Consider the following 19,430-nt stretch of genomic DNA (forward strand, 5'->3'; position numbering starts at 1 on the left):
CCTGACAAATTAAAAGTTGCAAGGTAGATACCAGTTCTAAAATCTGGAGATGCAACTTGTATCGCAAATTATAGACCTATTTCAATACTACCATGCTTCTCAAAAGTATTAGAACATATAAAGTATAAAAGAGTGTACTATTTCTTAGATATTAATAACATTCTTTATAATAAACAATTTGGATTCAAAAGGTCACTCTACTGATCAGGCAATTGTTTATCTTGTTCATAATATTCTTAAATCTTTTGATGAAAACAAATATACTTTAGGCGTTTTTATTTATCTCAGCAAGGCTTTTGACACTGTAAATCATTATATTTTATTAACCAAATTAAAAAATTACGGTAATAAACACTCGAACCTTAAATGGTTTAAAAGCTGCCTGTCAAATAGACATCAATATATTTCTCATAATAATAGAAAAACTAACAAATGAGTATATCTTGCGTACCATCTTGAGTACCATAAGGATCTATATTAGGACCGCTTTTATTTCTAATATATACCAATGATATAAGCAATTCTTGTAATGTATTAGAGACAATCTTGTATGCAGATGATACTTATCTATTTTATGCTCTCAATGATATAAAAATTTTATTTAAAACTGTAAACACAGAACTACTATACCTTGCTGAATGGTTTACAGCAAACAAACTCGAAATTTAACTAAAACAAAATACACTTTTTTTCATCGCTATCATGAACGTGACAAAATTCCATTAAAACTTTCAAATCTTTGTATTAACAATTGCGAAATAAAAAGAGAAGTATCATTAAAATTTCTAGGAGTACTCCTTGACGAAAATGTAACATGGAGAGATCATATAAAATATATTGAAGTTAAAATATCAAGGATCATTGGCCTACTTTATAAGGCAAAACCTTTTTTAAGCTCAAGCTGTTTAAAACTCTTATATATTTTTTTTATTCATTCCTTTTTTAATTACGCTAGTATGGCATGGTGTAGTACCAGTAAAAATAAATCAAAAAACTCTTTAATATGCAAAAACATGCAATCAGATTCATATTCAATAAAAGCCGCTACATACCCTACCAACCTTTATTTACTAAGTTAAACATACTAAATATCTACCAAATAAATATTTATCATCTTCTAATTTTTATGTTCAAAATTAATAAAAGTATTTTTCCGAAAACTTTTAATCTTTTATTCAAAACAATTTGGAATAAATACTTAACTAGATATTCAAATAACACCTAAATACAACCCAAAAGTTATTTTGCGGCAACTGAGTTTTCAATTTCAATTAGAGGATCAGAGGAATGGAATAAAATACTCACGAATGAACTGAAAACTCTTACAATGTTAAATGAGTTTAAAGCTAAACTAAAACAGTTATTACTAAAAATTGATCAACCGCAAAACTTCTAAAAACGTAAACTATCATTACGATTGATCTATCAATTAAATGAAAAGTATATTAATTCTAGAAACGCTTAAGCTAAATGCACATGGTAACTTTTCAAATTTATTTATGTTTCTGTTGTTTAATATGTGTTGTTATTCTTTTTATTTTTTGATCCTTAGATTTTGGTTTTGTTAATTGAATTTTAAGATTTAAAAAAATAAAAATAATAAAAATTAATTCATGACTTTATAATATTGAATATTAAATTTTTCCGTGCTTTTAGAAGAATATGTTTAAGTAAAAAGCGCTTCTTGTTATTTTATTATATTGGATGTTATATATATATATATATATATATATATATATATATATATATATATATATTTTCTTTTTTTACTAATTTAACGTTTGTTTATTCTATATTGGTAAAGGAAGTGCTTATTTTTAAATAAAACTTTATATTTACGGAATTTATCAAGGGGCTTGGCGATGAGACATATTAGTCTTCTTCTCGCTCCTGCTACCTATATATCTTGTTAGTAATATACGGATTGTATGCATTTACACGGCAAAAAAATTAAAAAAAAATAAAATTAAAATTAAAAATAAATCTGGGGATTCTATCATGTTATAGTGGTATAACCTGGGGATTCCGTTATGCTAGATGAATGTGTACAGTTTTGAACAGGCCAAAATTTTTTTTGCTTATTCTTAACTAGCAGAGTATAAAGAATTTATATAAAGAATTTATCACGGTTTTGTGAATTTACAGTGCAATTTCATATTAAAATGTGGCTTCAATGTACAAAAATAATTGATTCATATTTAAAGTCTCGAAAATCTACAAATAAATGCTATTTATAAAGAAATTTAGAAGTATGTTGCTGTTTTTTCCTTGAAAAATTTTATTTACATTTTTAGTATTTAATGAAAGAAATGGTTCTCAAGTGGTGTTTTGCTTGCGAAAATAGTAAAACTATTTAACTAAAACTTGCTAAGTAACTAAAACTTCCTAAAATAGTCATTAAAAATATAAGAGAAAACTAGAAACATGATATAGATTGTCCTTAACGTTCTCTTTCGAAACAAAGTACTCGTTTAATTAATTTAGATGGACTAAAATCAAGCAACATTAAAAACTTATTTAGATGTTTATAACAAAGATGGTAGTTGGTTAACCTAATACCCCAAAGTTTCGGAAACGCAAATTGTTAACAAATGTTTGAGCATATTGAACCATTGTCTGTTAATGATGCAGAAGAACGAGTTGTCATACTTATTCAAGACTATGCAAAATCTGTTACCTAAAATGAAAATAGAAAAGATTTCTTTTACGTAGAACACCACCAAACAGTTTTTTCATAGAACAAGCTATTCCAAAACCTTATTTTTAAAAGTTTAAACAATGCTTTTCTTATATTACAATAATTTTCAAATTTTTTTATTATAATGTTATACTTTTTCAAAATATAACTTTCATTTTGAATTCCTTTGTACTTAGTTCCAGCTTATTACAAGTTAGCGTCAGTATTTTCCATTTAAATCAATCATTTATTTGCTTCTATGCCAGGGTTATTAGTTTTAGCTATAAATTTTTAAATAATTTATCAAGTTAATCTTTTTTGTTTTAATTAAAAATATAATTCTAAAAAGTCACTATTTTAGGCAGAAAAACAATATAATTAGAGGGGGAAAAAGAGAGATTGATAAGTATTTCAAGGACAAAGGAGTTAAATGTCTCATTGGGTAAAACTTCATTTGGATAAATTTTTATTTCATTTAAGTATAAAGAACTACGTTTATATTTGAATAAATGAACATAGTTAAATATTTTAATAGATATGTCAAAGAAGTTTATTTGGGATTATATTTGAGAAAACGTTTTAAAAAGGCTTGCAATAGTGTTGTTTATACAAATTTCTCAAAAAATAACATATCATTAGGTTTTATTAAACTAAACTAAACAAGAAAATTGTTAAAAATGTGAAAATATTTGATTATGAATTTTTTTTTTACCTATCTGTATGTTTCAAACGTTAAACACTGCTTAAAAAAAGTATTTTCTTTGATTATATTTATTTGTGAGCTGTTTGATTAGTAGCTCCTTATTTTTACTAAGTGCATCTGCTAGTCCAGGACAATCGCTAGACTAATTTGGAAGTTGAATCGAGAATGTAATATTGAGACCAGCACTTTCCTTAAAATAATAATTGCATTTACCCATATGCTACTTGCTTTGACTTATTGGATACTGAGTCGGGCAAGTTAATCTTGATACTTTTTTCTTATAATAAATGGCATAAAGTTGTGGCTCTTCAAGGTACTTATTTGAATATTTTTAATTAATTATATTAATAGGTTTATAGAAGCCCATTTTCCGTACACATGGGGAGGTCTCACAAATGTGGTATAAAGTATTTTAAACATTCAAGGGTTTCAGTATCTAAAAGATCTCTTGAGTGAAGATAATGGTGCATTTTGATTTGGCTGATCGTTTTAGAGTGCTAGTTATTAAAGCTCCAAAACTCTTGCTCTAATTCAGCTCCCGTCTATATATTTATATATATATATATATATTTATATATATATATATATATATATATATTATCTTTATATATTTATATATATATATATATATATATATATATATATATATATATATATATATATATATATATATATATTATCTGAATATATATATATATATATATATATATATATATATATATATATATATATATATATATATATATATATATATATATATATATTATCTGAATATATATATATATATATATATATATATATATATATATATATATATATATGTATATACATGTATATGGATGGACTGTTTATACATTATATTATATTCAAATAGTACAAAAACTCTTGCACGTAAAACAGTGCTCAATATTACTATAATAGAGCAGTACATATTTAAATTTTATTTAAATAAAAAACAACATTATCAATAGTACTTAACGTTTAGCGCTATACACGGCAATCAACAACTATTAAATACATTAAAAAAACCATTATAGAAACCATTTAAAAAAAGCTCTTTTACAAATGCATTTAAAATTACCGTAGACCGTCTTCTGACGTATTAAAGATTTTAACTATTTAGTCTTCGGTATGAAAAGAGGACAGTAGAAATATGTTGGAATGTCAACACTTAGATAGTATTTCGTCTTTTTTATTAAGCAGGTTGTTTTCTTTGTTATACAAAATTATAAATTTCGTATGATGATAGAAGTTAATAATTTTGGACGTTGTTTTAATAGATTAGCAGCATTTTATTATTTTCTTTTTTATTGTGCGCTTTATATTATTTTCTTCTAAACTCCAAATCTCCTTAGGAAGCTCAATATCATTTCTGCATTCCACAGTATTAAAATATTTTAAATGATTTGCGTATCTAAGTTTGAATGGTGTCTGGTTCATACCAAAATATTTTTTCTGTTTCTTTGGGATTACGATTTTCATCAATCACAGTAGCTTAATTAACAATATTACTTAATAAACACTGATTGTTCAATGGGCATGCAGTCTTAGTAATGCAGTTGCAATTTCATGCATTCAAATGTGTATCACTGTGTAAAATGTCGTTATGTGAACTAATTATAGACTTTACGTTTTGCATACAACTATAACTAACTTTGATTGAATTTCTGTTAAAAATTTTGTGAAATTTATGGTTTACTAGAAAGTGCAGGTCAATTAATGCAAGTAAACTACTGCCTGTTTTTATTTCCACATTCTGACTAAATGGAGGGTTGCACTGTATAACTTTTCGCTTTCTTTCTGTATTTTTTTTCGCTTATTTTTGTTTTTGATCATGGTTAGTTGAGGTTGGTATTTCAGTTTACAATTATAGACACACTATTTTAAAAGCCTCTTCGTTAGGTGGAATAGCATTATAAAAAACAGACTCATTTACTGACGTAGCAAATAATCTCAATTCAACAGTGCGAGGGAATCTTTTAACAGCACTATGTGGGTGGTTTGAATCAGAGTGAACATAATTCAGCTCATTGTCACATCTACGGTATGATTGAAAAGAGTTGTTTTTGAGACAATTGCCATGTCGAGTTAGCTATTTTAATATTGCGTTGGGTGGAAATTAGAAAATTGTTACTTTTAAAACATTTTCAAAATATGTTTTTGATTTTTTCCATTTGCTGGCCAGTTTTGTTTCAAATATCGCTACTCCGTCATCACGATACAGACAAAAAATCATCTCTATTATAATACTGCAAAAGTTGAAATAAAAGAAAAATTTCTACTAATTCGCATACTTCAGCACCATCGTAAGCGGCCATTGTAACATCAAAGAATCCACTTTTTTTTTGTAATCCATGCATCTTCGTTGTTAAAATGTAAAAATTTTCTTGCGTCTCTTATTGATGTTTTGTGTTAAGTATTTATTAAGATGTTGTTTGGCAAAATGTTCATAAGAACAATTTTGTAATTGCTGTAAAACAATTATAAAATTGTTCTTAAAAACAAGTATTTAAATAACCGTCAGGAAATCTTTTTAAAAAGATTGTCTTTAAAATCTTAAAAATATATATATATATATATTCTTAAAAATATATATATATATATATATATATATATATATATATATATATATATATATATATATATATATATATGTATTTTTTTGTTTTTGTTTTGTTTTATAAAATTTTTTTTTATTGTATGAACATATAAGAGTTGATAAAATAACTTTTAACAATCTAGAATAAAATCAATTTATATGAAGAAAAGTAACCTTACCTTTTTCCCTTATAATTGGGAAAAAGTAAACAAGTTAACTTTTTATAACAGTTGATTAAGATAATCAAAAATCAAACTAATTTTTTTTTAAATTAAGTTTTAAAAAAAAATTGTTTAATTAAATATACAAATAAGACTATTTATTAATTAAATAAATTTGAGTTGTTTCAAGCAGGTTCGCGGGATTTTTTCATGCGAAAAAATCTTCGCCAATTTTGCATTTTTTTATAAACACGATGGACGAACTTGGTAAAAGCGATGGACTTGCAACTAAATGCTTCACATTGATACCACATTTTGTTTTATCTTGGCAGTGCTTCTTCCCAAACTCTGTGGTGTTTTTTGCATTGTTTGATGCCTTTTTCTTTTCTTGATTTTTTTGAATGTTGCACTTGCTGAGTTTTATCTCAAGCTTCAATGGCGTGAATCTTGCGTTTCTTTAATTGCCTTGAATTTTTGACCTCATCGTTATGTGTTTAGTTTTTCGAGCACCTCAGATGTAGTTAAACACTAGCACTTGGCTTTTTTGAAATAGCTCTTGACTTTTTTGAGCAATTTTTATTTTTGATTGATTAGTTTTGCTAAGATCAAGTGGAAACAAATTAGTGTTTCGAAATCTAGCGATTATTTGTCTTCGTGTAAATGAGTCACTGGAGCTTTTGAAGGTTTTTCTCAAAGATTTGCATTTAAATAAAAATTTATTTTGTTAAATTGTTGAAATTTGTGGCTTCATAAAGTTCTGTAAGTAATTTGCGCCAAACACGTTTAACGTGACAATATTTACCTACGTCATACGATTTAAGTGCGTGGGACGTATATGCCGGTAAACATATTCGCCTGATGTTATTGTCAATACAAATACGTGCAACAATGTATGTAACATGTGTGAATACCTGTAATTAAAAAAGAAAAATGATTATTTGATTAACTGACTAAACTACTCAATTTAAGTAAATCAAACTAATTACCTGGAATTAATTAAATTGCAGGTATGATTACTTTCATAGACCATTAAACAAATTGTTTCTCTTCCATCCAAATTGACTTGGATGTTGTAAATACGGTGTTTGGTGGTCTACCTACACATCAGTCTTTGTGCAAACGTAATATTACTTTATAAACTACGAATGGCATTAGAATGGTACAGGTAACGTTGACACAATTATCACAATTATTGAAAAAAGTTATTATTTTTTTCTTGGTGCAAGAAGAAGCTCTGAACGACTAAGTGTTGCCTGCTACTCCGACACTTAATTTACGACTCTATCATTTTGTAAAATCTTTATCATTCTTGTTCTGGTATACTGCTAGGTGGAAACAGATGACTTTGAGTTGTAAATACGAAAAACCCCCAACTATTGTGATGATATCTGCGAATTCCCTATTGGCTAAACTGATAAGTACTGAAACAGTTCAAATGCTGTTATTAGTAATGTAGTTTTATCTCTACCATGTCATTGGATTTAGTTGTGTACATGCTTGTTAGGAATAGCCTTTGGTATGCTGTATGCCTCTGAAGCTTTACTGAGTGATATTTTTTCTTTTTCGATTCTACTGCAAGTTTTTTTTCGCCTTTTTTGTTCTACTGCAGGTTGCAATTGCTCTTCAATGTAAGTTGTTTGCGTTTTACGAATGTAAGTGCACGTCATTTTGTTTTAAAATATTTTAGATAAATGACAAAAACTACCATTATTTATTTAGGTTTTAATTAATTATTAACCATTGAATAATGTAACCGTGCTCATTTTGATGTATTATTGTGAGCAATTTGCATGTTAACTCTTCCCCAAGAAAACATTTATACCGGTTTTTTGCTTGTACCTTTTTTAGGGAACTAGCAAATTCAATTTTGTAAAGAAAACCTTGATTTTCATAAAATTTTCAACAAAACAGGCTTTTTAGTTAAGTAAAATTTAATTTTAATTTTGTGAGTTTTGAAATTGATATTTTTGAAAAAAAGTAAAAATTTTTTATTAGGCGAGATTTTTAAAAATTGCTGAGGCAAAAGTAAACTTACATTTTTACACTTTTTGAAAGAGCAAAAACATGTCAACAATTCAGTGCCTCGCATTTTTAAAAAATTTTTGTTTTAGATTTCAATAAACGCGAAAGAAACTAAATTGCTCAACCGTTCACTTTTTATTTTCATTTACTCTTACCGGTTATCTTTGCTCTTTGTCTACAAAGAGAAGCCAAGTAATGGAATTCATAATAACCAGTTTAGATTATAGTTTTTAAAAGTTATGACTTAAAAATAAAATGTGCGACTGTTTTTTTATTTTGCAATATAGACATGACAAAATATTAAATAATTTTGAAATACTGGTAATTATTAAATTAAAAAAGTTTTTCAAAACCTGGTTTTTGACATAAGTTTTAAACTAACGTAAACTAATTAGTGTTGTCTATTTATATTTTAGGTGGAGGAAATCAACTGATAAATGTCTTTAATCCAGGTATTTTATATTATACTACAATTGATATAATTAAATTGCCAACTTGTAAACTTAAAACGTTTATTTTAATTTTATTTTATTTAATAATACATTTCATAATAAAATGTGTTAATGTGAAACTAGCTGACTGGACCTGTAAAAACACAGATTTTTTTACGTCTATTTCACACTGACATTTAATATACTTTTTTCTTACACATATCCTAGCATTCCGGACCCGTATAATACGGGTCTTTATCAAACCTGTTTTTATATTTATCTATTCTTCCTAAACTTTTTCCTGAAAAATTCAAATAAAACTTTTTTTCTATTAAATTTTTTTGAGTTTTTTTACCAAAAATATCACTTAGGCAAAAAAATTTTGGCTATAACAATTTACGAAAAAGCCGCGTATATCATTTTTAATGGTATAAGAAAAAGATGATCTAGTTTTAGCAATCAGAAATTCTCAAGAAAGGGGCAAATATAAAATCTAAGTTTAATTATTTTTCGCTTGGATAATATAATTTGTTTTGTGTTTTTTTAATCTTGTTAATTTTAATAAATACATTAACATAAATACAAAAACTCAAAACAAAACAGCTTAAGCAAAAAAGACTTGTAGCTATTAGAAACGTTTTCTTATATTGCACACGATCCTGTATATCATATACTTTTGTATATAAGCGCAACTTTATTTCTATGCAATAAAGCTGCGCTTGAACAGAAAACCCACTTAAAAAGTGTTGATTAATTGCAATCGGTATAAGAATTTATAAAATGGTTTGTTTTTCAATTACATTCATATATTTGATACATCATTAAGTTTTATGCGCTGTCTTCGGTAGCGTTTTTTAAGGCTACAAGTTTCCCTTGGCGTTTTTGATGTTTTTTTATATATTTAAAATTCCTATCGTTTGTTATAGTGTATAATATTCTTACATATGCTATGTTTATAATATCTATAGAACTTAAATAGTGTTTTAGTTTTTGTTTTAAAAAAACTGGAAAGGAATAAACAAAAAGGTGCCCGGTTGTAGTGTTTGAACTACGGGTTTTTCGTCCAGAAGCTCTGCTGGATAACCACTTGGCCAAGCTGGCATGCAGAGTATTAAAAGTTTTAATACTATATAATGAATAAAATACTTTAGGAAACAGAACTAAAAGCTATTGATCAAAATTAAGGAAACGTTGCTGCAATGCAATGTTCAAGTAAAAGAAAAACTGCAAAAACTTGACATGCGTCTTAGAATCTTTTAACAATACGTTATTTGAAGTTTAGATATGTTAAATTTTTGCATATGCTTTTGCTCACGTTTTCCTATAAAAAAAAGTGCTGCAACTTTTTCTCGCCATACCACGGTTGCAATGGTTGCCAAGAATTCTGTATCAAACATCCTCAAAGGAACACTTCTACTAATATTAAGTTCGGCAATAATATAAAGAGATGTATATAAGTGAATGATTGCTAAGAATTAGAGCCTTGGGTGCCATAAAACCTTATATTTTTCAAGTATGCGTATCATACATATTTCCTTAGCTCTCCTTTTCAACCTAGAGATTACTAGATGATTTAATAGAAGATCTGGCTATGTCAGGAGTAAAACTACTTTCCTTAAGGTTGATAGAGCCAAATCTTTTCGGTGAAGACTATAGGACATGTGTGTTTTGGAAATGAACTAAAGAATTTAAAATATACTTTAAATAGTGTAATTATTCATGCTATTGTAAAGATGTGAATGATTTGTTTACTTTTCTTAGACAACTGGATAATCTTGGCTGTTTGTAAACAGCTCTAAATTAGTCTCAAAGGAATGTTGCTCCACAACAGAAATAAATATCCATACTTGTCTTTTGCACACTCAATACAGAAAAAAGAAGGCTTTATTAATGTCAAAGAACTTCTTCAAAAAATTAACTATTTTGAAGTCAGTTTCAATGGTTTTAATGACTTTAGGATTTTATGCACATAGTTCTTTGTATTACATTTTCCTCGCAACATAAGCATAAAAGCACGCTTTTATACTTATGTTGCGAAAATATAATACAAACCAATCTTGCTTTCTTAACTTGAATAGCTACAGGGTTGATGATTATAAGTATCTGACATATTACGTAGGGGATCATCCGCCCCCACAATTAAAACTTTTTCCAGGATTGTTTCTAGCCTTTAGATTTTGAACAAAAAAGTTTGCAAGAAATTTTTCTCACTTTTTTCACTCAATTTTTCAACATTATCCGAGGCAAAAATCTACAGTAGTATGATTAATAGACCCTAATAATAGTAATGTTTGATGTCAAAAAACTCAAATGAGTTTAAAAGAATAAACAGAAGGTTAGTATATCTTTTTTAATGTAGTTCTAGGAATCTAGGAAACTACAAGAATTTTAATTAAAAAAATTTAGTAGCAAATCTTTTGAAAATTTTAAAAAGTTAGAATGTTCATAAAGATTAATGTGTTGCTTTAAAAACAAGATTTCTTCCTTAAAAATGCAGATAAAGTAAACGGCATAGTTTCCAAGCTAGCACACACAATTAGCAATTAGTGTGTAAAACTATTGGAAAAAATTTTTTGAAGCAAGTCAAACATTAATTCAATTTCAAGTTTTTACCGACGCCTTCAAAACTAGTTGCACAGCAACATTGGTCCAATGTATGTTAAAAAATTACAAAAGATTGTTTTTACGATTTTAACTCAATAGTAATGTAATATGTATAATGTTGATTCAATGTATATATATCAATGTTTGGCATATGTATATGATGCAAACTTGAATCTATGTAAATAAATCAAGGCTGAAACAATATAAACTACCCACTGCTACAAATGAAAAATTTAATAACTTAAAAATTAAATAAATTCTTTGAACAATAATATATCAAAACATAAACAAAAAAACATGATTAATTTAGGGATATAATATCTTTCATAATATATATATATATATATTTATATATATATATATATATATATATATATATATATACATATATATATATATATATATATATATATATATATATATATATATATATATAATATATATATATGCATGCAAATATATATATATATATATATATATATATATATATATATATATATATATATATATATATATATATATATATATATATATATATATATATATATATATATATATATATACATACATATGTAGACAAAAAAACAGCTGCAGATGCAAAAAAAGTTAAAATGGTTGAATCTTTGCAAGCATCCACATCAACCACAAACAATTAGAGCAATGCCCCCCAAACGATATAAACAATCAGCAACACACCCAACAATTAAAAAAAACTTATCATCTGCTAGTTATCTAAAGTGTTTTTACACCAATGCTACATCATTGAACCACATAAAACTCCAAGAGCTTTTAAAAACAAAAATTTCCAAGGGCTTATTATTACTGGGGATTTCAACTTTGCAAACATCAAGTGGAACAAAGGTTGGTTAAATACAACAGGCGGTAAAATCTGTTTGGACGCCAAATTTGATATTATTATTTTTGAATTTCACTTCTATCAACATGTAACAAAACCAACTTTTATGCAATCCAATGGTTCTTAAAAAATTACACCTGACCTAATAATCAGCGAATCCGTTGATTGAATCAATGAGATTATCTTCGGTCCACCTCTAGGAAATTAATCACAAGATCACTGCACTTTGTCCTAGCAGTATCAGTTATCTAATGTTACTATCAGCAATAACCTCTCCAGATCTTTGAAATTTGCATACAGTAAAAAGAATTACAATGCATTTAATAATTATTTTTCCAATTTGGAATGGAAAAAAACTTTTTAAAGTTAATACGCAGATGAATGCTACCAACTATTTTGTAATATCTACAAGAAACGCTGCCAATTTTCATTTTATCCCTTTCATTACTTTCAAAAAAACAAAACGTAAATTACCTTGAATAACCCGTGAACTGTTATTCTTAATCAAACACAAGAGAAAGCTCTGGTTTCTCAACGTCAATAGCAAATGGAAAACCATTCCTCTGGTTAACGGGTGCAAACAAACTCGTAATCTGGTAAAGAAAGCAACTCGAAATGCAACCCGTACCTATAAAATTAATTTATCTAATGACAAGAAAAACCCAATGAAATTTTTTGCTAAGGCAAACGCACTGTAAGAACCAGGTTGTGTGATTACAATCAATGACTGGAAAAATTAGTAACAGCCGAGTTTTTACTGCCAACACTCCAAATAAACAGTTTCAATCTGTCTTGACCATTGAACCTCACATTCAAAATTACTACTTTTTTACTAAACGCACAGCTATATCACTTTTTCATATCTCTTTTGATTATGAGCCTGTTCGAAGTCACCTTGTTACTCTTGATGGTTAAAAATCTATGGGTGAAGATCAGATAAGTCCTTGCGTACTCAAGGCATGCTCTAACACAATATCAACCCCACTAGCCATAATCTACCAAAATTAAATGGAACAAGGCATGTTACCAAAAGCATGGCTTGTAGTAAAATGCAACTCTTTTGTTCAAAGGAGGTTCTAAAATGGATCGAAATAATTACAAACCCATTTCCATTACTTCTGTGCCATGCAAAACAGTGTAGAAAATTGTGAATAATAAGATAATGTAGCATCTCCTGTCTCAAAATCTTATATCGAATTGTTAGCATGGTTTCATAAACAAAAAATCTTGTGTTACTAATTTACTTGAGACTATGGATTTTCTGACCTAAAATACGTCACGCAAGCTTCCTGTTGACGTTGTAATTCTAGAATTTGCTAAGGCATTTGACAAAGTTCCTCACACTAGATTGCTACAAAAGCTAAAATCCTATGGAACTGAAGGTAAAATTTTTAACTGAATTAAAACGTTTCTTTCAAATTGTACTCAACATGTCCAACTTGGTAATGTAACATCAGAATGGGAAATAGTTTCTAGTGGCGTACCTCAAAGCTCAGTTCTTGGTCCAACGCTTTTTAATATCTTTATTAATAATTTACCAGAACAAATTAGTAACAAGAATATATGCAAAATGTATGCAGACGATACAAAAACCCTTAGTGCGTTCAGTGCTAAAGAACAAAAACTTTGTCTGCAGGCTGACATTTACAACATTGTTAATTGGGTTCAAGAATGGCTTATGGAAAAAAATATTAGGAAATGTAAAATAATGCATATCAACCAATCAAAATCCGTTCCACACCTATACTTTATATATGACCGAAGCTCAAACAACAGTCTCAACAGAGTTCAATTTAAATCAACATCATCAGAAAGAGACCTTGGTGTTTTAATTTTCAATGATCTAAAGCAAAATTACCAACTTTTATTGCTGCAGCCAAAGTTAACAAAATGCCTAATTTCCTAAAATATTGCTACATATGTAGAGATGCACAACTCTGGAAAATACTATATACAGCTTATATACGTCCACTTCTAGAATTTTCTAATATCGTTTGGTGTCCTTATTTAGAAAAGGACATTTTTATAATTACAAGCATTCAACGCCGTGTTACAAAAGTACCGCAAGAAATTAAGCCTTTTGACCATCAATCAATCTGTATCAAACTTGGTCTCACTTCTCTATGTGAATGAAGAAAACAATTGGATCTTATTCAAAAATTTAAACTAGATAATAATATTGAGTATGTTAACTGGTGTATATTTATCAAATTAATATTCCCCTTAGCTATGGGCATCGCATCCGATACCATCGCGAAATCAACAAAAACTGTCAGGTCCGATACAACTTTTTTTAACAACCGTATAGCAAACCCATGGAATACGTTGCCAGACAAGGTCGTAAATACTACTTCAATGAAAAAGTTTACAACTAGTTTAGACCGGCATCTAAAAAAGTTACCATAGTACATCATTTTCCGTGGTTGCTTCAATGCTGCTAAACGAACTAATTTTGCTAGTTAATGATGAACTTACGGTTCATATATTGTCCGTATAACTTATTAATAATAACAATGATATCAATAATAATAATAATAATATAATAATATATATATATATATATATATATATATATATATATATATATATATATATATATATATATATATATATATATATATATATACATATATACAGTATTGGCCATTAATAACATTCCATCATGTTATTGCAGTATGAATATAAGTTTGAAATTACATATTTTAAAAATTAAAAAAGATTTTTTCTTCAATTTTTTTTTATTCAAATAAATCAAATAATTACTATATAAATTTATTATAAAGTAATAATAAAATAAAAAAATTAAAAACTGAAATATTGAAATGAAAACAAGTGTTCATATGTATCAAAAAAAAAATGTGGCCAAAATAAACAAACCACTTCAACAAAATTAACTAACTACAAAAACAAAAAAATTATAATACACAAAAATTGAAAAAAATACAAAATTAATATTTTGTTGACAATCCTTTAGCTTTTAAGCATTCATTGATCCGTTTCGGCATGGAATTCACTAAATTCTTAGTAATATCTTTTGGAACATTATTTAGTAATTTTGTTACTTCTTCTTTCAGCTGGTCCAGATCTTTTATTTCAATTTTACCAAGATTGTGGTCTAACCAAGACCACAAATTCTATATGCAATTGAGATTTGGACTACTGGCAGGCCAAGACATGACTTTAATGTAGTTTTCTTCAAACCATTGCTTGCAAATCTTAGAAGTATGACATGGAGCGTTATCTTGTTGGAAGATAATTTCCGTGTCTTTTCGGAAAATGTCATTATAAGGCATCAAATAATTATCCAATATGTCTAAATATCTTTGAGAATCAAGCCTGCCATCAAATAGTTTGAAGCAACCGACACCTTCATAGTTCATGCAGGCCCATATATACTGCCACTATCTTGTTTTTTTCTATACATAGAACAATCTGGGCGCATTCTTTCATGTGGCATTCTTCTCAGCATTACTCGGTTTTTTCTTGAATCAACCTCAATGTTCATTTCATCGCTGAAAAGAACGTTGTGCCACATGCTCTTAGGCCAAATTTTTCGAGCTAAGCACCAGTTTTTCCTTGCTTTCTGATGTTTTTTTGATAGACGGGGTTTTTTGCAAGCAGCTCGCCACATGTAATTATGATTTTGTAGTACTCTTCTAATTGTTCGAACACTAGCAACAACACCAGAAGCATACCGCCATTTTTGACTGAGATCAGTAGATGATAACTTTCTATTTTTTTTCACTATGCGAATAAGTGAACGTTCATTTCTTTCATTTGAAATGGTGGGTCTTCGAGGACGCGGAATATTTTCAATTGTTTTGTATTCATGATATCGGTTGATTATTCTGCTAACAGGTGGATGTGTTGTGTTTAAATGTTTTGCAATTTTTCTCATTGAGATGTTTTGTTCATTCTATGATTTTACATTTTGTCATATTAGCAATAGTTTTTCCAGTCATTTTGATTTTTTTATTGCTGAAATGTTGTAGTTGCTAATTAGATCCTAAATTTTATATTATATTTACACAAACTTTTTAAATATTTGTAACAATTTTTAAGAAAAACTCTCTAACAATAATTATTAATTTGCAAATAACTTTAAAGTTTTACTCAAAGACAAACGCAATTTTGAAGGAATTTTGAAATAATAGAGTGGATAGTTAATTTTGGCCATTATAAATATTTTAGATTATGAGGTAAGTGTTAAAAAAAAGCAGATGATTAGCGCATCGATTGATACTTTTATGTAAATCTATATTTATTTAAAAGAAAATATGATACTCATCAATTTACACTTTTTATATTTGAACTGAGTCAAACAATCATTGATTTATTATCAATAAAAGTCGAATAATATCAAAAAAACCATGGTGGATTGTTATTAATGGCCAATACTGTATATATATATATATATATATATATATATATATATATATATATATATATATATATATATATATATATATATATATATATATATATATATATATATATATATATATATATATATATATATATATATATATATATATATACATATATATATATATATATATATATACATATATATATATATATATAGATACATATATATATATATATATTCAATATCTTCAAAAATTACACAAAAACAATATATTAAATATTTAAAATCAAAATCAGTAGAAAGAAAAACTTTATAAAAATTACGCTTAAATCTTTGAGCGACAAAGAAAAATTCTTAAATATAAATACTATACTAATTTGCTAAAAATATATAAACTAAATTCTAAACTTACTTGGGAAATTAATCGAAAAATTATAGGCAGTAACAAAACAAAAATATCTTTGCCCAAAACGAATAAAATAAACGGAGAGTTTATTTTATTCGTTAAATAATTTTTTTTTTTTTTTTTCTTTTTTTTTAGTTTTTATTTTAGGTGCCCCAAGAAGTCCTAACGGTTTTGTCACAGAGCACCGCGGAAGTGCATTTAACCAGGAAGTTCACGCCTCCTTCCTTACCATGACGCGAAAATTTGTCCAGAGCTCGTTTCGAACCTAGATCTCCTGCTTATAAAGCAAGCGCTCTAACCACTGCGCCACGGCCGCACATTTTTTTATCTGTTGGCCAAAACCTAGCCAAAAAAGTTCAACCAACTAATACTTTTGAAAATTTTCTTTCTCCCTGTTATCATATCTTCCTCTTATCTTCATCCTCACACTCCTTTGAGCTAACTTTTGATGAATTTAAATGTGCTTTTAAAATGCTCAAGCCTAACAAAGCCGTTGGCCATGATGATATCAATAAAAACATTGTTATTAATTCATATGATGTTTTAAAAAATATTCTTTTTAGGATATTTTAATGTTCATTCAGACAAGGAATTTTTCCTAAACAATTAGAAATAGCAAAGGTTATAGCAATATTTTAAGGAGGAAATTTAACTAATATTAGAAATTACTGTCCCATATCGATTCTTTCCATTTTCTCAAATCTTTTAGAAAGAATTTTTTAAAATAAGTATATCATCACCTATTAAATACAAATCTCATATGTATCAACCAATATGGTTTTAAAAAAAAATAATTATACGGAACATGCAGTTATCCAGTTTTGTAGAAGTATAACTGAATCATTTGAAAATTCCCAATACAAGTTGGGAGTTTTCATAGATTTAGCAAAGGCATTTGATACCTTTTTTACCTGAAATCATGAAATTCTTACAAAAAAGTTACAACATTATGGAATAACTGGTAATGTTCTAAATTGGATTACAAACTATTTAAGTAATCGCAAGCAATATGTCTACGTTAATTCAAATTGGCATAGAAATTTGCTTGATATAACATGTGGAGTACCCCAGGGATCAATATTAGGACCCTTACTATTTCTTATTTACATCAATAACCTCTATAACGGATTAAACTTAATGACCATTATGTTCGCAGATGACACTAATTTGTTTTTATTTCACAACAACATAATTTATCTATTTGAAAACACGAACAACGAACAAATTAAAATCTCTAATTGGTTCAAGACAAATAAACTATTTCTCAATATTAATAAAACCAAATGGATTTTCTTCCACCCTCATTTTAAAAAACATTCACTGCCAAATGACATCCCTTTTCTTTTTATTGACAATACTCTAATAAAACAAGTAAGGTTTACCAAATTTTTAGGCGTTTATATTGATGAAAATCTCTCATGGAAAAAACACATAAAAGATTTGGGCAAGAAAATATCCAAAAAAGAATTTTACATAAAACAAGAAATATCCCAAATAAGCACACTTCAACTCAACTATATCACTCATTTATCCATTGCCACATAAATTATGCAAATGTTGCCTGGGGTAGTACAAATAAAAGTAAACTTGAAACTCTATATCGTTAACAAAAATATGTTGCACGCCTTATTAATTTTAGGAATCGTTTCACTTATGCCAAGCCTCTAGTAATTGATAGGAATGTTTTTAGTATATACGAGCTGAATATTTTCAATGTTCTTTGTTTTATGTATAAATGTAAAAACAGTTTATCTCATGAACCATTTCAAAATTTATTTACTTTGAAAGAAAAGAACAAATACATCGTTAGAAATGATAAAGCTGTTTGACAACCTTCTTACCATACAAATGTTGGAAAGTTTTACATCTCGTTTTGTGGAGCTTTTCTGAGGAATAAAATAATTTCACAAAAATTTAGATATTTTTCAGAAACGTAGTTATCCCTCCTTTAAATTAAAGCTAAAAATTATTATATTTTTTATTGATGAAATATCTATGTTTTTTTAAAATTTTGATTTTAAGTTTTCTCATTTTGTGTTTTTCAGAAAAATACTTTATTGTCAAAGTTATTATATATTGTAAACATACACTGTGTTCTTATGTACTAATTTTGTAATTTTTATCTTTAATAATGTTATATATAGTTTAGTGAAATATACTTTGTAAAATATATTAGGAATAAGCGTGTATATTTATGTGTATTCGTGTAAGTGTGTATGCACCTGTGTGTGCGTATACGTGTATATGTATATGTGTGTGTGTGTGCGCGTATGTATGTCTATGTGTATATGTATGTGTTTATATGTATGTATTTATGTATGTATGTATGTATGTATGTATGTATGTATGTATGTATGTATGTATGTATGTATGTATGTATGTATGTATGTATGTATGTATGTATGTATGTATGTATTTATGTATGTATGTATGTATGTATGTATGTATGTATGTATGTATGTATGTATGTATGTATGTATGTATGTATGTATGTATGTATGTATGTATGTATGTATGTATGTATGTATGTATGTATGTATGTATGTATGTATGTATGTATGTATGTATGTATGTATGTATGTATGTATGTATGTATGTATGT

At 27.3% G+C, this 19,430-nt stretch overlaps 1 protein-coding gene across 1 annotated transcript in view; it reads left to right on the plus strand.

Moving 5' to 3' along the window:
• LOC136081866 (uncharacterized) overlaps positions 1 to 19,430 on the plus strand; it is a 151,011-nt gene that overhangs the window by 67,120 nt on the left and 64,461 nt on the right. Inside the window, exon 6 of the mRNA XM_065800168.1 lies at positions 8,579 to 8,614. Within this exon, the coding sequence (XP_065656240.1) occupies positions 8,579 to 8,614 (36 nt within the window). The remainder of the gene's footprint in view (positions 1 to 8,578; positions 8,615 to 19,430) is intronic.

This window comes from Hydra vulgaris, chromosome 06, assembly GCF_038396675.1.
Source record: "Hydra vulgaris chromosome 06, alternate assembly HydraT2T_AEP".
In the NCBI taxonomy this organism is placed as follows: domain Eukaryota; kingdom Metazoa; phylum Cnidaria; class Hydrozoa; order Anthoathecata; family Hydridae; genus Hydra; species Hydra vulgaris.